Genomic DNA, 20,302 nt, shown 5'->3' with positions numbered 1-20,302 from the left:
CACCCTCCCAGTGTTCCAGGCTGCCTCAAGGTGTAGCTTGTCAGATCTGCCTATACTCCTAAATCCTTGGGAGGACTGCGTGGGGGTTACTTGGGGGTCCCTGTGAGAGGTAAAGAGGATTATTGGGGAACTATAGGGAGGTAAGGAGTTCTGTAGGTAAAGGGTTGAGAGGACTGTGAGGAAAGGGGTAGTGTAGGGGGAGGGGGAGGGGGTATGAAGAGACTAGTGAAGGACTGTTGAGGTGGACTGTGGTGGTAGGGGAGGGAGGGCTTTGTGGGGACTGTGGGAGCAGGGGAGCTGGGAAGTGGGGTAATGGAGCAGTAGGAGGTTTGGAGTGTTGAGCTGCCCCAGTCTTAGCCTTCACAGCAAGTCGCATGCCCATGATAAACTTCAAGGGCAGGAAAATGTGTTGGTGAATATTCCTGGGGTCAAGGAGACTGAAGCAGCCCTCCCCAACAATTCTTCAGAAAATCTTTTTAAATTTTCTTGTATTTAAAATGAAATGTTATTTCCTTTACGGGGAAGCAGAGGCGTTCTTTAATTGTGTGCAGTGCCCAGAATCTTAAGGATCTTCTCAAGTTCTTTAACCATTGCTTTTGACTTTGAAATACATGGTTTGACTAGAAATCTTCTTATCTAAAAAATATCAAAAAAAAAAAAGGAAAGTTTTATTACTTAAGATGCTATGTTCCCCATGTGGAATCTTCTCTGTTAGTTTTATACCAAGTTCTGGGATGTGGATTGCACTATGGAGGTGAGTCCTTATTAAAATAAACACACTTGAGTATCTGTAGCTTAAACCCAACTGGATAGGATCAAAAATAGTCTCAGATTCTGATGGTTTTAAATATACAGGGCAAAAAAAAGCACTATTTAGAAAAGCTCTAGTCTGTTTCTGAGGCATTCATCACCTAAATAACAGCTAGAGTTATTGAGTTTTTACTAGTTAATTTATTGAGGTGAGGTACTTTGCATCTAGGTCTCATTTAAATTTTTTAACGTTGTAAGAGATACACGTTTATGCCCTCATTCCAAACACAGACTGGAGAGGTCATCTATCTCTCCTAGATCATCACAGACCAAAGTTTAATCCGAGACCATCTGTTTCCACAGCCTTCACACTTGACTGTTACCCTAAACTACCTCATACATTACCTGAAAACAGGTCTTAAGGGAAATGAATAAGGATTCTCTGCACCTTGATTCCAATGTGAAGGCATGTAGAAGCTCCCCCACGCCAACAAGCAATTTTCAGACATTAGCACCACGTCCAAGAATTCAGCTCAATTTTGTCTACTCAGAGACAGCACCAAGTTCCTCAGGCAAAGGGCTCAGTTTCCCACAGCGTCTTCTGCTTCCGATGTCAGTTGCCAGCTCAGGTTGTTAACTAGGCTTTTGACCAGCCAGTTACAGACAGATTCCTACCATCCCCCTTCCTCAGACTTCAGACACCAATGCATGTCAAGCAGTTACCTGTGCTTCTAAATCAGAGGCTCCTGGGGGCCCCCACCCCAAGGTCAGTTGTTTTGCTAATGTGGCACACAGAGCTCAGGAAACTTGGTACTCAACAGGTCACCAGTTTATCTCAAGGGATTAGAATGAACAGCAAGATGGAAGAAATAAATAGCTGCTTCTGTCTTTGTGGAACTGGGGACCAGCAGAATGTCTGAGAATTCAGCTCAATTCTGACACTGTCTACCCAGATCACATGGAAGTGCTCTGGTTCCTCTACCAGGAAGATCTCTGGAGCAGCCCCTTTTTTGGGCTTTTGGGGAGACTATTGCTTAGACATTGCTGCCTTTGGCAACTGAACTCAAACAAGAACTGAAAACCCCAGCTCTCCACCAGGCTGGCTCTCCAGCCAACTAGTTCCCTTTCTTAGGAGCTTCCCAGAAAGTTTCCTCATTAACATAACAAGGGACACCTTAAACACTCACCACACCGGGAAACCTCAAAGATTTGGGGCGATGTGAGCTAGTAATGTTATAGGGCAGCAAAGGGACCACCCAGTTACAGTAACTGTCTGTGAAAACCAAGTATATAGGTCCTCTGAATGCCCAGTATGCACTTTTCTTTAAATCACAATATTGTGGGCAGATCTGCAGTCTTTATAGAAACAAGTGCTCTCAAATGCAGCACCCTGATCCCCAGGTCCTACGATGTAGCCAGGGGGCCTCAGAGACCCTCCGGGTCCCCACTGTGGACGTGGCTGTGGCTCTCCTGCAACCCTGACACTAACCAGCAATCTGCATGTTTCTTGTGTCTTCCAGTTGACCGTCCTCCCATGGAACCCTCCCAGTTTGTCTCAGTGCTCCCCAAGTATCCAGACAAGATGGGATTCGATGAGGTAGGGAAGGGGTCTGTGTGCCTGTGTGCCACGTGCTTATGTGTTTACATCGGAGAATGAGCCTGAGCACTCATCTGAGAAAAGGCCCGAGTCTTGGAAATCTATTGGCTTTTTGGCTTGCGCCTCAATTTTCTTATGTGAAGAAGGACCATGGTCAAAGCACATCATTCATTGAGTCGGAAAGAAGTGACTATTTAGTAATGTAAGTGAGTTGATATTTTTAGTAGCAGGCACTGCCATATTTTATCAACCTTTTCATCAAGAAATGAGAGGGGGGTCACAGAAGATTTTTGTCGTAGAACTGGAAGGAAGGTGGAACTGTGCTGAAATACTATAGTTTTTGTTTTGTTTCTCTCTCTCTTTCTGCTGCTCTCCCATGGGAAAAAAAGGTTGGAGAATACAGTTGAGAAGACAAAGAAAAAAAAGGAAAAAAGGAAATCTGTTCTAAAATTCCCCATTTCAGCAGACTACTTTCTATTATGTATTCCTATTGTATAAAGAATAAAGCTGAGAGATGAAGAGATACCTCTCTTGGTTATATACTCAACAGACACTTGACAGGACCAGAATTGTGACTCCAGGTCACTGAATCCTGTAGGTAGCAGGCAAACTTAGGATCATCCCAGATACCCCTAGGGGGATTTTACTATCTGCCACATAAAAACAAAGCAAACTCCTGTGCTCTTCAGCCCCATGAGTTTGCTTTATTGTTATGTGGCTGATAACAGAATCCCTTTAGGGCATTACAACTGAGATAAAAAAAATATACAGGCCCTCCCTGGTGGCCCAGCGGGTTAAAGCACTGCACTAAGAAGCTTAAGCCACTTCCGCATAGTTTCGATCCCTGCCTGCCCCGGAGGTGATCCACATGGCCAGGCAGACCTCTCCTGACCCGCCCGCTGCTCCCCTCAGCAGTGTGCTTCATCCATCTGCCTGTTCTGCGCCCCACTCTGTCTCTGGTGAATCCTCTCACCCTCCGCATCTCTGGTCTGTACCCCAGTTCTGTACGAATAAATAAATAAATCTTTAAAAAAAAAAATATATATATATATACAAAATGAAGAATGATGTGAGATACACACGCCACACACACACACATATACACACATATATTATTTAAAATATCAAAATAAAAAAGCGCAAACTTTTAGTATTCAAGATCTTTAATAGAATGACTGTAGATAGGGAAGAAGAGAAACGCCCAAAGTTACCCATTCCCTAGCGGGTAATGCCCAATCAAACAGGGTTGGGCCAAAACAGGGCTGTTGAGGCCTGAAAACTTGCCACAGTCTAAGGCACTTTCTGACGGGGACCCATAGGAAAGGGACAGAGGAGCCAGACATATCGTGGACGAAAAGGGCAAAACTAATGTATCAGTCAAGATAAAGGCTGCCATTGTCAGTCTCCCATGTGTCTCTTATATGTGTCTCTATGTGGTTTTGTTACAGGGTAGAAAGAGGGGCACCCCAAAGGCCCTAAACCTGCCTGCACTAAATAGGTTCTGCCATCTGCCACATCAACACAAAACATGTAAGACCTGTAATGGAAAGGAACTTTAACACAAGGTGTGCAATACAGAAAAGACAAAGAATATAGTGTCTAAATCAAACACCCAAAGTTACCCCTCCCCTTGTGGGTAAAAGTCCACCCAAAAGGGATTGGCCCAAAGCAAGGCCTGAAAGCCCGCCACAAACCTAAAGCACCCTCTGGCCAGGACCCATAGAAAAGGGTCAGCAATGGCCAGACAAGTCTGGGAGGAAAAGAGCACCATCAAAATCAAGATAAACACTGCCATAGTCAACCTCCCCACAGTCTCTCACCCACATCTGTGTCAACCAGTTCAGGGCCAAGAAACAAGAGCTGCTTCCTCTCATGTCTCTGATCTGTGTACCTCCCTCAGGTCTCCTGCCTCGCCATCCTGCTTCCTTCCTCCTCAGTCTCCTCTCTAGGTTCTTCTCCTCCCTGCTCAATTCCACCCTCCCCTGGGTGGGGCAGGGAATCTGGAAACCCCCTTTTCCTGGGGACCACCCTGTTAAAATTTGACTCCATGTGTCTCTTCCACGTCTCCCAAGTCCCTAGTGCAAGTCCAAAACTGAGAAGCAAGCCTGCTGTCCTTCACAGGTCTTTCTGCTCCAAGTGTCTCCTTCTTCTGTGTCACCTCCAAATCTTCTATACCATCATCTGACACCTCATCTCTACCCCCTATTAGGTGGGGCAGGGAAACTGGAACCTTCCCTTTTTATGGAATGCCTCTGCTGAGGCAGGACTCAGAAGCTGCATGGTCTAAAGATGAGGAGAGTGTCTCAGGAATCCACAAACTGACCATTTTTCCACAGATTTGGGGTGCATTAGGGGTCAGGCTCTGCTCAGTGCTTAGTACCACGGTGCATAGTTTACCACCTGGTACCATATAATACTGGCCTTCAGGGTACAGCCCCTCAAAGAGCTGCTGGAATTGGAATTTTTGTCTATAAAATTGATTTGAACCTGGGCTCTGGCAGCCTGTAAGGATGGTTCTTAAACATTAAATACAAGGCCCTCCCTGGTGGCACAGCGGGTTGAAGCACAGCACTGAGAATCTAAAGCCGCTTCCGCATGAGTTCGATTCCCGCCTGCCCCAGAAGGTGACCACATGGTGTGGCAGACCTCTCCTGACCCCCCCACTGTTCCCCTCAGCAGTGTACTTCGTTGATCTGCCTGTTCTGTTCCCTGCTCTGTCTCTGGTGAAGCCTCTCACCACCCCTGAGCCTCTGGCCTGTACCCTAGTTCTGTATGCACAAATAAATAAATCTTTAAAAAAAAAAAAAACATTAAATACAAGATGTGTTAGTAGCGATTAGGCTACCTCCACAGAGAAGAGATGATGGCAAGTGTGGTGTAGCAGAATTAGACAAAAGTGCAGTTTTCAAAAACAAATAGGGCTGCAGAAAGGTTTAACCTGTGCTATGCCCTGGATGGGCGTCAGGACTTACTCTACCTTTCCTCCCCTGCAGCTCTCATCAGCTCCCGGTTCCAGGAAAATAAACCCAAGTGTCCTTACATATATTCATTTTTCCTTCTATAAACTCCTTCCACTGAGGACCAAGGCAAAGAGAATAAAATGGGACAGAACTAGAATCTTCTAGTTCTGGCCTCTCACTTGGACTGGTCAGTCCTGGAACTGGTCACTCTGGAAAATGCCAACTTCTAGCAAGGGACACAGGCCCAAGGACTCCATTTGACTGAGCCCAGGGCAACTGCTTCTCTGTGTGAAACTGCAAGAGGGTGATGGAGAGTTATTTCAAGGCTCTTCCCAGGCCGGCCAGTCCCCTGTTGGTGTGCCTGGCTGCCTTTGGCCATGTGCACTGTTTACTGTTCACCAAGTATGAGCAAGCGTCTGTGTTTTTCCTTCATGGCTGCAGTTTTTATTGCCCTTGTCTTGGCAGGAACTGGGACTGGATTGTTATTTACTAAAGTCTTCCTTGATGGGCGGTGTCTGATTCAAGGGGACTGTCTTTTTACATTTCTGTTGATTGTTGTTTGATTTTGTGTTTGTGCTCCTGGAGAGGGACCTCAGGTAAACTCCATGACTACACCTTCCCCTCACTGTAAAACTGGGGGGTTGGACCATGGCCATTGCAGTGTGATCCTAAACAGCAAGAAAATGAGTTAGAAGAACACAGCCATGAAGTTGTAAAGTTAGAGCTACTGCAGAAATTAGGTTGTTGAACAAAGAGTTACCTAGTTAGGTAAACAACGGAGGTGAATGTTGGACCTGACCTTTGGCCTCACACAAGGCAGATAATTTCTTCAAAGGACATCTTGCTTCTCCTTCCAGTTCCCTAGCCCAACGCTATATATAAATGGGTAGAAGTGAGAATATTCTATAAGGAAGGGTTGAAATTTTAGCTAGTGTAGCTTCTGCCCCCCCAGAAATCATAATGTGCCAGTGATCATGGGGAAAAGACCATATGAAACAAAGCTCAACCTAGTCTAATCTCCAGGCTTGGAGTGAGCTACCTTTTCTTCTTTATTCTGGATTTTCTTCTGTCTTCCTGAAGCAAGCTATCATAAACCACATGTCAAGGAAGTTTTAACCTGGTGGAACTTGAGAGATGACTTTGTTCAGTGCCCAACTTTCACACACAAGGAAACTACCCTGCACGATTCATTCCCTTCCTCAAAGTCATCTAGATGGCTGGTTGGGGTGAAGCCAGTGCCGTCTAACTTATTCCTGTAGGTTTCTCTTTTTCCATGCTATGTGTTAGCATCATTTTTTGCTGGAAGCTAAAGATTCCCTCTTTGGGGAGGCTAATTTTAATGTTGAAAGTGAGCTGCTTTCAACATTATTATAATGTTATATTATATGTTATAATGTTGAAAGTAAGACACTACTACTCAGTTAGTGTCTTATTAAAGCACTAATTTCTCTTTAACAGCATCTGTGGAGTACTTCTGTGACTACTTAAATCTGGGGTGGTCACCAAATTCTCACTCTTTGTAACACCCTGGAGTAGCCTTGTCTGTAAGTGATTAGTGCATCCATCAGGAATTTAGGGGATAAGGTGAGGTGCTAAAGATGGACCCAGCTATCCGGGGGAGGTCCGAACACACATTCTCTGGCATGTCATGGGCCAGTTGATGCCCACCTGTCACATTTGCTCCAGAACCACATGAGGTAGAAATCATGCCTCCCTCTCTCCCCCTTCTCCTGAAGTCTCCCCACATGCACAGTACCCACACTCTGCTCTTTTCATAAAAACTACCTGCTCTTGAAGGAAATGGAAAATTTGGGCAAAGAAGCTACAAAACTGAGACCTTGATAATTCAGTTTGGGAACTTTGGACATAAATAGAATGTGGTAAGGTTTTAGACTTGCTCTTTGGATGATTTAAAATTGGTCTACAGTGGACATGTTATAACAACAACTGCTATTTAGTACCCATGAGACAGTATGAGCATTATCCCAGTTGCACAGATGAGAAAAACTGAGGCAGAGGAACTGGTCTGTGATAGATACGTAAATAAATAATAAGCTGTTAACTCAGTCTACTGATAAACTTATTTAGTACAAACTTCCATCTTTCAGTTTTGTTGAGGATTCCATTCTCCTTGGGTTTCCTGAAAAGTAACTTTTTGAACTTTCTATTTTTTTATTTTAAATTTATTTATTTCTGCATATAGAACTGGAGTACAGGCCAGAGGTGCAGGGGCGGTGAGAGGCTTCATCAGAGACAGAATAGCGGGTAGAACAGACAGATCAACGAAGCACTCTGCTGAGGGGAGCAGCAGGCGGGTCAGGAGAGGTCTGCCACGCCATGTGGGTCACATCCGGGCTGGGATCGAGCTCATGCTGAAGTGGCTTCAGTTTCTTAGTGCTTTAACTTGTTGCGCCACCAGGGAGGGCCCTGAACTTTCTTATTTCAAGACCTGGGTGAACATGGTCACCAACAAAAATCGGATACAAAGAGAAGGTTAAGTTACTGCAAAAGAGTCAACTTAGAGAATGGTTCTGTTTGGATTAACATCTTTTTACATGATAGGAAATATAAACAAATCTTAACCAGTTTACCTTTCATTCCCATTCCTTATTTTTAACTGAAGTGTTGGTCCTTACATTGACTTAATTTTCCAAGCAACTTAAAATGACTAGAGTTACTTGAGTTTCTCTTGTCTTTTTCTTCCTGTATTAGATCTTCATGATAAACCTGAAGCGTAGAAAGGACAGACGGGACCGGATGTTACGTTCACTGTATGAGCAGGAGATTGAGGTCAAGATCGTGGAGGCTGTCGATGGAAAGTGAGTTTTTCTGGAAGCCTTGCAGACGTGGTTGGAGTGGGGATGCGTCCTCTCTGACTGAGCTTTGGCCCTAGGTGGGAAGAATCTGCCACCAATAGACATTTTAAAATAACCATCTACTTTACAGCAGCATTTAAATGAACTTCACACAGTAGAGCAGGCCTGAAATTCACTCACCATCCCCAATCGTCTGGTCTCTGTTTCCCTGAAGCTGCACACTGGAGTGATTTTCCCATCTCTGGTCTCCGGGGTTCTTCTGGGGTGGTGGTTTCCGGCTTCCTGTAGTGCACTGGAAAGAATGCACTCAGAGTTGTCTGCAGAGCCTGATTTAGAGCAGAGTGCCGAAACTTGGGTGACCTGAAGAAAGTAAATGGAAAAAGTGCTTAATAGTCTGCCCATCCTGCCATACAGCAGGCCCAGGCACATCACTTTTCCCAGGAACATGGCAGGAAATTCACACAGGGTGTATCCTTGGATTTCTTCCAGGTTGTACTTGCTTCTTCTTTTGTAGTTTTGCTTTGCTTTCCTTTGGTCTTTTATTTAACACTGTATTTCAAGGATACATATTTGCCAAACCTCCATTTCCATGTTATATATTCATTTGGAAGATGAATGCCTCTGAAGAGTATGGCATGAATCCATTGTGGACATTCTCAGAACTCCTTTAGAGAACTGCATTGGTATTTCTGAAGGTGTGACCTGGAACCCCACATCCTGGTTCCCAGGGACTGGGAAGAGAGCAGCTTCCTGAGCCCATCCCAAAGATGAAGAATCTTGGTCTCCAGGCTGAGGCTGGAAATCTACATTTAAGAATTCTCCACATGATGTCTTGGTCAGGTTCATGCTTAAGCTACAGGACAGTCGGTTGAATGTATCTCAAACATTGCACAGGACGTATTTATGCCAACAAGTTACTCATTGTTTATTTGAAATTTAAATTCGACTGAATATTGTTTTACTTGTTAAAGCTAACACCTGTATTTGTGAGTGCCCTAGAGCATGGGATCCTCTGATTCAGGTACCCCAAGAGTTTCCGTGCTGTTTACAGGCCACATACACCAGGGGAAACCAGTTGAGTTGTGAGAGTTTTTATATATTGTGGGTTCCTTGCTTAAGTACCTTATCAGATATACAAATTTACAAGTATTTTCCCCATTCTATGGGTTGTCTCTTCACAGTGGTGTCCACTAACTGAAAATATGAAAGATTTTAATTTTGTTGTAGTCCAATTTATTTTGTTGTTGCACGTGTTGCACGTCATATCTCAGAATCTGAGTCAAACCTCAAACTTACTCCATGTCTTACTCCATGTTTCATCTAAGAATTTAATTGTTTTACTTTGTAGATCTATGTAATATATACAAATATATATAGACATGTGTCTTAGATTTACATATAGAGAGGAAGATCTTAGAAATATGTATACAGACACATAGCTATATCTATATATAAATAGGGATATCTTACACACTAGATCCATTTTCATTTAGCATATTGGCCAGCTAATGATTAAAAAGAAAATCCTTAACTGTCTGTAACTAGGACATCTCCCAGTCTCAGCTGAGAGGCTCTGTATGCTTACAGTAAGGTTATGTTTTCACTGTTTTTTTTTTAAGATTTATTTATTTATGCATACAAGAACAAGGTACAGGCCAGAGGTGCAGGAGATGAGAGGATTCACCAGAGACAGAGTGGTGAGCAGAACAGGCAAATGTACTGAAATACACTGCTGAGGGGTGCAGCGGGTGGGTCAAGAGAGGTCTGCCTCGCCGTGTGGGTCACCTCCCTGGCCTGGAATTGAATTCATGTTGTAGTAGCTGCAGATTGCTTCAAAGTGCTGCACTGTAACCCATTGTACCACCAGGGAGGGCCCCTTTTCAGTGTTCTGACAGGCAGTTTATAACACTGCCTTAGCCTGTACTGTTTTCCCAGATCATCAAGGCAATTAGAGATGAGATGTTGGGGCTCCTTCAGGTCTTTCCTGGACAGAAGCAAAGCCCTACATTGCACAAGGCCTTCTAGATTGTCAGGAATGTCAGAGATTTTCAGAACCTCTGGGGGCCTCTTTTTCCTTTTAATTTTTTGGTCAACTCAACTCAACTGATCATGCTGCCTCAGGCAGCTATGATATTAAACAGTTAGTGCTGATGGGTTTTGACAAATGCCCTGCAGATAGAACATTCACACATAATGAATTCACAAGTCAAATAAAGACAAGTTCTGAGAATGGAGTGTATTAGGAAACTTCCAGATAGGTTGAATAGTGACTAAAGATAGGGCTTCTATTCAGTCCCACCCACACCTGCTGGGGCACTAGTTTTCACGGTTGCATAGGTGAAAGACTATTGGTTTGTAAGATTTCTGCAGAACTGGGAGAGAAGGACCGGACTAGGACAGGTAAAAATGCTACAAAGCTCTCTATATTTTCAGATCTTAAGTATATTTTATTCAATAAAAATGCCTTGGATTATTGCAAGTATTTAGTTGATAGCTACAATTCTGAAAAAGTTGATCTTGATGATTTATTTTTATCTTCATTAATTTTATAGAGTTGATTTTCAGAGGTCCTTACTCTACTGTTCTGGAAATGCTTCTCTAAAAATTTTTGGTTTTAATCTTTAAAAATAAATTTACATTCAAAGGAAATACATATATGTATACAATTCCTTCCCTTAGTTCTTCCTGTATTCAGTGCTCCTTTGCTCTTTATCATTAGGAGACAACAAAAGGCTGATGATACTTAGAACTAGCTGGGTTTACACAAAAATCTAAGATACCCTCTTGTCTTCACAAAGGTCATGGTGCTACCCTAGGTAGTTGCTAAGGAATACGGTCACCCTGAAGATGAGTCTTCAGCATGTATAAAGGTCCTGGAGTGGACCCACCCTGTGGTGCAAAGGGTTAAAGTGCAGCACTGTGAAGCTATCAGTAGCCACTAAGATACGAGTTCAATTTCAGGCCAGGGAGGTGACCCATATGGTGAGGCAGACCTCTCCTAATCCGCCCGCTGCTCCCCTCAGCAGTGTGTTTCACTTGGACTGCCTGTTCTGCTCCCCACTCTATCTCTGGTGAATTCTCTCACTACCCCTGCACTGCTGGTCTGTACCCCAGTTATGTATGCATAAATGAACAAGGACTCGTTCTGTATTCTATGGTGGGGTCACTGTGGTTTGTTAGTTCTCAGACACCTTCTCTGCCATGTAGGGCACTCAACACAAGCCAGCTGAAGGCCCTGAATATTGAAATGCTGCCTGGGTATCGAGACCCCTACTCCTCCAGGCCTCTAACCAGGGGTGAAATCGGCTGCTTTCTCAGCCACTACTCTGTTTGGAAAGAGGTGAGTCATGCTGTATGTAGATGTGCAGTTTTAAAGGAGAAAGGAGAGGGATATCTGTAGGTGTATCAGAGCCACGTGTTATGTGAGCCCACAGCTGTTCTGGAAGCATGCTTGGGGGTGGCTGTTCACTCATGTTTCCCGCTAACATGAAGCCAGCGACACGCAAGGAGGGACAGCTTAGTGCCTCTTGGCATGGTGGCCGGTGGTCACACTCCTGTCACTGCAGCCTCATCCTTAGTGTGCAACTGCAAACCTTGCATGGATCTAGCCTGTCTGCTCTCATCAAGTGATCTCATATAAATCACACAGCTCTCATGTGAGGTGAGTTGAGGGGATGGACCCATTTTACCTAAAAGAAAATGATTAGTGGTTTGTCCAGACAAGGAGAAGCAGCGGGCCAGGACTTGAAAATGTGTCTTGTGACAGATGAAGATATTGGTGGGGGCAGTATTGGAGGATGGGGTTCTTGATGAAGATTCCTGCTTTTCTTCCCTTTAAACTTGAAATATAACAAAAGTATGTGAAAAATGTAGCTCACTGGGCCTCGGTAGCTCACCATGATTGTATAGTGGTTAGTACTCTGCGTTGTGGCAGCAGCAACCTCGGTTCGAAAAATGTAGACCATATGTTTCACAACAATGAAATTCAACAGATTGAATAGGACACCTGTATTAACGGCACCAAGATCAAGAAATGAGTTACCAATTTGGAAGCTGGTACCCCTCAGTGCTGCCTTCTAGTTATCAGTCCTCCAGGGAGGTCACCATCCTGACTTCTAATAGCTTTGCCTACTTGTATGCTCTTTAAGTGAATGGAAGTACATAGAGTGCCTCCTCACTCTACTGTGGGGTTCACCCATGACGCTGTACTTAAATTAACATGCACTCTCATCATGACCAGCACTCGGCATTTATTGATCCCTTCTACTGTGGGTGGCATTGGCTTTGACTCCAGGAAAGCTTGCCTATTGTGCCACTGTGTTCTTGAATTTTTAATTTATGTATCTAATAAAAAATGAGTATGAACTTTTCATCAGGTGTCTTTCCCATGATGAACCTTACAGGTGATTGACAGAGAGCTAGAGAAGACTTTGGTCATCGAGGACGATGTGCGTTTTGAGCATCAGTTTAAGAAGAAACTGATGAGGCTGATGGATGACATCGACCGAGCTCAACTGGATTGGGAGCTGATGTGAGTGACAGACTGACTTCTTGGGGAGTACTGGAAGGCACAGGTCCTTTCCAAGGGGCAGTAGATTACCAGCACCTGAGAGCAGTGCCCCTTGGCACTTCCGTCTAGTTAACAGTCCTCCAGGGGAATCACCAGGCCAGCTTCCACTGACCTGTTTTTTTCTCCAGAAATGGTCCCAGAAACAAGAAGTGCATGGAGGATGGCCACAGCTTTTTATACCTCTGTCTTCTTCAGGGTGAGACCTGGAGTCCACCTGCAGATCAGAGGCCTACAGGCAGAGCAAATATGTGATACTAAGCACTCACCTGGGAGCCACAGCAGAAATCCTACCCATGAAGCCATGTGGCACATGGAGGGGTGTGAAGAGGAGGCCCGAAGCTGAGTCAAACTGAGCCACCCACCACTCCTCGGAAGGCAGCGCTCTTTGCAGCCTCTGATGACATGAGGGGTTGGGAGCTCAGGTTGCCCAAACAGAAAAAATAATGAGTGGGTCAGTGGAGGCCGTCACAGGAAATCCAAGCTCCCCAAGGGAATGCTGGCTCTGAACTGATATTTACTTCTTGCTCCTTGTCTGCTGCCTCGGGTACTGAGCTGTCTGTCTTTCTGTTTGTCTCTTTCTCCCCTCCCTCACCAAAATAACACTTTGTTCTTCCCTCTAAGGAGGCAGGAAGTACCCACGCCTTATGTTTGCTCCCCAGCCATGTGTCAGGACGATTCCATCCGATGAGAGCTTGTTGCTTCCAAGCGCAGCAGCCAGGCGGCCCTCCTCCTCCACCCTGAGGCACGCTGATCTAGGCGCCTGGCTAGAACGCACCCTGTCTTGAAAATGTACCACTCCGAGATCAAAAGAAACCTAGTGATGGCTCAGCAAACCCCTGGGCAGCAGACCCAGAGCTCAGTAATGAGAGAGCTCCCCGCTGAAGCGGTGCTGTGGCTCTGTTCTGTGCTGGCCCTCAAGTGCTGCACTTCTTCTCCCCCTTTGGGAGGCCCCAAACCTAGCCTCCATGACTCTGTAGCTCTGCACCTGTGGTTAAGGCCTCATAAGGCGCCTTATAAGGTCATAGAAGCTCATAAGAGCTCCTTATGGTCACCTGGCATGTGCCAGCGCAACGTCACTGCAGCTTCCAAATCCCAGAGGACTTGATGCTGCAGCCTCTCAGGCTCGGAGTTGCACACATCCCTACTGACTTGTGATTTGAAGGGTGTATTTCTCAGCAGAAAGTACCAACAGATCCCAGAAAGAAGAAAAGCTTTCCTGATAAAGAGGAAAAAAAAATGTTTCCTAAGTTTCACAGACTGATCAAGTCACAATTTTCTATTGGAATCCATTTTAGTCTTGAGTCACATAACAGCAGGGATAGGTCCTGTCACTGAGAAAAGCACCATGGGGCAGATTCATTGCTGTGAAAATGTGATCCTGTGTAATTACAGAAACCTAAATGTGTTGCCTATTACACACCCAGGCTATATGGTGTAATCCTGCTGGGACCACCATCATCCAGGTGGCCAGTGATTGGCCAAGACTTCAAGGGGTGTATGAATGCATAATCTTTTTTAAAAAAGATTTATTTATGCATGCATGCAAGAACTGGGGTGCAGGTCAAAGGTTGAGGGGGGATGGGTGAGAGGATTCCCCAGAGTAGGAGTGGGGAGCAGAACATGCAGATCTACTGAAATACACTGCTGAGGGGAGCAGCAGGCAGGTCAGGAGAGGTCTGCTATGCCATGTGGGTCAGCCCCTTGGCTGGGGATCGAACTTGCTGCAGTAGCTGCGGAGAACTTCATAGTGCTACAGCTTCACCCCTTGCACCACCAGGGAGGCTCCTGTGTATCTTTAAGCATTACAGTGGTCTCAAGTTTTTCACTTCTCACTTTCCAAAATGAAAAAGGAACAAATGTCACTTATACCCAAAACAGAAAGCTGTCCATGGTTGCTATATTAAATTTCTCCAGAAAAGAAATAGTAAACGGGAAAAAAAGAACAAGACCTTGGCATCTTCTAGGAGAGTGTTGACTGTCTAACAGAAATACAATGCAAGTCATGTATGTCATCTAAAGTTTTCTAGTCATCACATTAAAAAGGGAATTACTTAGGTGGAAGTAACTCTAACAAGGCATGTGTCTACCCCAAACTCTTCAAATCTTACTTTAACATGTGATCAATACTTTAAAACTAACAAAAAATGCCTACTTTCTTTTTTTAATTTTTGCATCATTTTCAAAATCCACTATATATTTGGCACAGGTGCCAAATTTTCCACTGCTGGAGTAAACAGTAGTACTAGCAGAACGATTTTCTACTGAACAGAAAAATATGTTCCACGTTTTCAATTTTAAATTTAAATTAAGTGAAATTAATAAAGTGAGTACGAACTCTGTTCTTAAGTGGCCCTAGCCACATCTCAAGTGTTCTGGAGGAATCTCTCTTTCACTTGATAGTCCGGGGGAGGAAGTTGCTTTTTTGCCTGAAGAGACCAAGGCTCAGAGGACGTGTGTGATGAGCTGAGCTGAGCTGAAGGCAGCTATCAACCTGTTCTACAAGCCTGCAGTGCTTTGGAAAAGGGAAGCCTAGACTGTTGAAAAAGGTCAATTTTTTAGGGCAAAAGAGAGGAAGTCAGCCTTCCCTGATGGGCCAGAAGGAGCATCCCTCCTTCTCTAGGCTGGCAGGAACAACCTGTTTCATCTGAAACACGTTCCAGATGAAAGTAATGGATCCCAGGTCTGCTCGATCGCAGTTTAGGGGGCGGCGGGGATGGCCCTGGTACGTCTGTGCTGCAGATGTCCACAGAGGCCTGGACAGCCTGGCCCTTTTGTCCCAGAGAGCCCAGGAGGAAGTGGGCGGAGGGAGGCAAGAGTGCAGGAGGGAGACTCGCAGGCCGCTCCTGGCCAGACTTGCTTTCCCACAGCCTCACTGCCCTGTGCTTCCCACCAGCGTTTGCCGACTGGTGCAGAAAGCATCGAAGGTTGAACTCTGGAGACTTGGAAACAACAAACTCAGGATTTCACATCGGGACGTTTTTGTCCCTTCCACATCTGTAAACACAGCTGGGACTTCCTTCCCCGACCGTCTTTGAGAAAGGATGATCTAAGCTCACAGATAGCTCTCTGACGCTCCGCTAGGCGGGAGTAGTGGGGGTGCTGATTCAGAGAGCCAGGCTGATGGCCCTGGTGCTGAGGAACGTGTGGGAGTATATGTGATGCACCTGGTGGCTGAGCCGTGTATCAAGAGACTTAGTCGAGGTTTTCTAACGTGTCTGTGTAAACCAAAGCGATGTTGTGCTTATTGATATTTAGTGTTCAAATTGACTTTTTGCTGCCCATTTCCTTTCAGTTACATCGGTAGGAAGAGGATGCAAGTAACAGAACCAGAGAAAGCTGTGCCCGACGTGATGAATCTGGTGGAAGCTGACTATTCCTACTGGACACTGGGCTACGTCATCTCTCTGGAAGGAGCACAGAAGCTGGTTGGAGCCGATCCTTTCGGGAAGATGCTGCCAGTGGATGAGTTTCTGCCAATCATGTACAACAAGCATCCTGTGTGAGTCACTTGGAACCTCCTGTCTGTTCCGTGGGCACAGCCTGTTCGTGAATTATGCCACCCAGTCCTTGATGTTTCCTAAGGAGTCCTGCTTTTCTGCATGATCTTTCCATAATCATGGCTCAACAAGGCCGACCCAAGTGATGCACCCCCCCCTTTTTTTAATAAGATTTATTTATTTATTATTCATTCAAAACTGGGGCATAGGCCAGAGGCACAGGGGCGGTGAGAAGATTCACCAGAGACAGAGCGGGGAGCAGAACAGGCCGACTGACAAAGTACACTGCTGAGGGGAGCAGTGGGCGAGACAGGAGAGGTCTGCCATGCCCTGTGGGTCACCACCGGGGAGGGGATCCAGCTCGCACTGAAGCGGCTGCAGCTAGCTTGTAGTGCTGCACTTTAACCCATTGCGCCACCAGGAAGGGCCCATGATAGTTCAATTAAAATAATAATAATAGTTGCCCTGTCCCGTGAGCACCCATCCTTCATAGCTGTGCACCTCTTGTTTCAGAGCTGAGTACAAGGAGCACTACGCGTCCAGAGACCTGAAAGCCTTCTCCGCAGAGCCCTTGCTCATCTACCCCACACACTACACCGGCCAGCCGGGGTACCTGAGCGACACGGAGACCTCCACCATCTGGGACAATGAGACAGTGGCCACTGACTGGGACAGGACACACTCGTGGAAGTCCCGGAAACAAAGCCACATCCATAGCAACGCCAAGAACACAGAGGCCCTGCCCCCACCCACCTCCCTGGACACGGGGCCATCACGGGATGAGCTCTGAGGGCTGCGGGCTTCACAGCCTCCAGCTTCTCTCACGGGCTGTTCATCTGTGGCCGGTTGCTCTCCGTGGCCACAGCCCTCTCCCCAAGGCTGTCTAATGGGACTGACCAAGATTAATACATTCTGATTGGGGAAGAAAGTAGGGAAAAGAAACTCGACATTCCTAGGATGGCTAGAAGAAGGGCTTTCTGGCAACATGAGATACACTTCAGTCCAGATACCTAGCTGGGTGACAAATAGGATATGCTGCCCATGTTAGGGGTCAACATTATGGCTCAAACTTGCCGAGGATGCTGCCACATCAGTAAATGGTGGGCCAGGCAACCGGCCAACCGATCCCCACTGTTGGTCTGTTGGGCCCATGGTCTGTCTGAGACGTGCCCATGTTGACCAGCTTTTTTTTGGGGGGTGGGGGGTAAATCAAACTGTTTAATATCCAATTAGTTGGGCTTTTCATTTAAAGGAATTCTATCTTGAGCCTTATTGCAAACAAAGGGTTTTTTTCATCTCGGTCCTCATTAGCCTACAGGCATGGGTGTTTGGGTCTGCTGAGGCTTGGCCTTGACTACTACCATGGCCATTCCAGCTCTGTAAGGAAAGGTCCAGATTGCCATATGGGTGCAGTTAGTAGAGCCTTTAGGGTTTGTGTAGATATATGAGGACAAAGCTGAAACTCTGGCCATTTTCACTGTGGCCTCTTGAGTTAGGATGCTCTATTTATAAAAATAAGTTAATATATTAGGGGATGAGCTGGTGTGTGAACACTGTCTTGGATCCCTGTGCTGCCAGCAAGCGTCTGATCCCCCACCCGACCACCCGACCCTCCACCCCCATCCCAACCCCAGCTCCAATTGCAGGTGTGAGTTTTATGAGTCACAGTTGAGAGGCAGAACACACTTGCAGGCCAGCAACTGTCCTTGCCTGGGCCTTTCATTCTATTTTGATTTATTTATTTCAAATTGTGGGGAAAACGGAGAAGGCAGAAAAACACCAGGCCTTATGACCTCACCATGCCTGGAGAAGGGTCAGCAGAGACATGTTGGTTCAATATTCAGGTTCTCTGGAGTTTCCCAGCTTGACACTTGTGGGAGGCCTGTTGAGTGGGAGATTCTAACCACCTGGAAACAATGACACTCATTTCAGATGCGTGCCCTTGTCAGGAGCAGTGGCCACCAGCTGATTCTGATCAACAACCGGAAACGATCTGGTTTGTGTTCTCACACCTGTGAGTAGTAAAACTGTCTCCAGAAATGTCCTCCCCGAATGTCTGACCCATATACTCCCTCTGTGTCCTCAGTGTTGGCTCCACAGGCCCAACAACAACCTGAGCTTCAGGCTTTGGAGCTGGACCCAGGGGCAGGTTGCTGTTGGCACCCTGGGCCACTGGCCTTCCCTGTACCTCAGCCTCCCCTTCCTGGACTTAGTGTTGAGGTTCTTCCCCAGCGACTTACAAGCCATTAGACTGAGAAGAGGGATCTTTGTAGACCTAGCTGTCAGAGTTTGACTCTTTCTAGAAAAACAGAATGAATATCTGAATGTGGAGCTAGTAAAAATCCCTTAGGTGATTCCTAAGCTTCCCTTGGGAACTTGTATTTTGTCTGCATATTTGAGTGTGTGCAAGTGTGTGTGGCCTTCATGATATTTTTCAGGGGTGGGAGGTGGTGGGAGTTTGGGGTGGAAGAAGACTGAGTTGATTTCTGTGTGGGTTTGTTTAATAGAGAACTTTTTTTTTTTCCTTTTCCCCTGTCAGCCGGTCTGATGGGTTTATGAATTCTCATTCTTAAAAGTTGTTGGTCTTAGATTCTAGAATTTTCGACGAGGACTGTTCTACTGTGAATAGAGTTCTGGCTATGTCAGCCCGGCCTCGGCTCCTCCCTGCTGGACTGGAATGCCAAGCCATGCTCTTGGGTTGTGAACGTTGTGAACTGCAGGCCTGCCTTCCTTTATAAAAGCCATCTTTCAGCAAGCCTGGGGTCCTTGACCTCATTATTCTTCTGCCTCCTGTGTAGTCTTATGACATTTGACCCATGCAGGATGCAAGACTTTGCCTCCAGCCTTGGTCTCTGCCTCTGGAAGTTGAACCCCATCAGGATTCCCCATCCAGGTGCTGTCTGGATCTTGAGGTCACAGGCGGGCTCTCTGGACAGATGACGCCAACTTCGGTAGTGCCAGTGCGCATGTGGAGGGAGAACCTACGCTTTGCACAGGCCTCATTTCAATGCCTTGGGCCCTGCTGCAGGAACTCTGAAGACTAGAAAGAGCCGGCGCCCTGCACCCTGCTTCCTCTGTCATGCTGTGTCCTTCAGGGTGGGGAAGTGATAAACTACTTGCCTTCCACAGCTTTGTGTGAAAATTAAAACAAACAAAAAAAAAAAAAGAGAGAGAGAGAGACGCTCAACTCTGTGGTTGTTCACTTGTTCTTCCAACACTGCTATGGTTTCCGGGTCCATCCAAGACCAGGGTATCAGTGACCAGAGATGACCACCATGGCGTAGGATCCTGGTTACTTTAGACTACAGGGTGGAGGCCGGGGAGCAGAAGAGGACTCTGAGCTACAGAAAGACAGAATTCCCCAGTGGGAGGAGGTGGGGAAGGGCCCATCTTGCATTTATATCATGTGCGCCAGTCTGTCCATTCAGCAGAAGATACTGACAGGCCTGGAAGGGGGTTGGGGGAGGGGGGGAAGAAGAAGGGGGAGAGAGAGAGAGAGAGAGAGAGAGAGAGACTCCACTGGTTTAATGAACCCTTTGAATTGTAGCTCAAGTTTTTCCCAAACTTCAAAAGCCACAGTGTCAGCTCTGCCTTGTTTCAGGCCCTGTGTAGGCACTGGAGGCTCTAAGGACCTAAAAGTGCTGCTGTTGTGACTGTGGCCAGATGGCTTTACCTGAGATAGGTGAACTAGGCAGCAACCCCCAGAGGACCTAGGTCAGCACAGGTGGCCTGTTGGGGTGGCTTCCTGGGAAGGCGACATGTTGGTATTGGAGCCTGGGTGTGAACGCTTTCTGCTCAAGTGTGGGACTGTGAAAGGGCCTGTTGGGGTGACAGTGGTGACCCAGCAGGACTGAGAGTCAGATCTGTGTTGGAATGGCTGACCGGAAAAAAACATCAGGAATGGTGGCAAGGGTAGGGGCTCTCTCTCCTAGTGGCAGAAGACATTGTTTCTGGGGGATTCTAGAGTAGGTTCTTCTCACAAGATATGGTACAGAGTTTCCCAATAAAACATTGGTGTCTACCTGCACCCCCATGTTTATTGCTGCTTTATTTACAATTGGAAAGACATGGAAACAACCCAAATGCCCAAAAGTAGATGACTGGATTAAAAA

At 46.1% G+C, this 20,302-nt stretch overlaps 1 protein-coding gene across 1 annotated transcript in view; it reads left to right on the top strand.

Annotated features, from left to right (window-relative positions):
- COLGALT2 (collagen beta(1-O)galactosyltransferase 2) overlaps positions 1–20,225 on the top strand; it is a 102,241-nt gene extending 82,016 nt beyond the window's left edge. Inside the window, exons 6-11 of the mRNA XM_012728921.1 lie at positions 2,271–2,347; positions 8,020–8,126; positions 11,331–11,463; positions 12,527–12,654; positions 15,986–16,192; positions 16,704–20,225. Of these exons, the coding sequence (XP_012584375.1) occupies positions 2,271–2,347; positions 8,020–8,126; positions 11,331–11,463; positions 12,527–12,654; positions 15,986–16,192; positions 16,704–16,980 (929 nt within the window). The 3' untranslated portion in view covers positions 16,981–20,225. The remainder of the gene's footprint in view (positions 1–2,270; positions 2,348–8,019; positions 8,127–11,330; positions 11,464–12,526; positions 12,655–15,985; positions 16,193–16,703) is intronic.
- Positions 20,226–20,302: the final 77 nt, after the last annotated feature.

This window comes from Condylura cristata, unplaced genomic scaffold (genome assembly GCF_000260355.1).
Source record: "Condylura cristata isolate star-nosed mole 26May11 unplaced genomic scaffold, ConCri1.0 scaffold00024, whole genome shotgun sequence".
NCBI classification, from domain to species: Eukaryota; Metazoa; Chordata; class Mammalia; order Eulipotyphla; family Talpidae; genus Condylura; species Condylura cristata.
The sequence above is the reverse complement of the archived record's forward strand: the minus strand, read 5'-3'. Positions and strand labels throughout refer to the sequence as shown.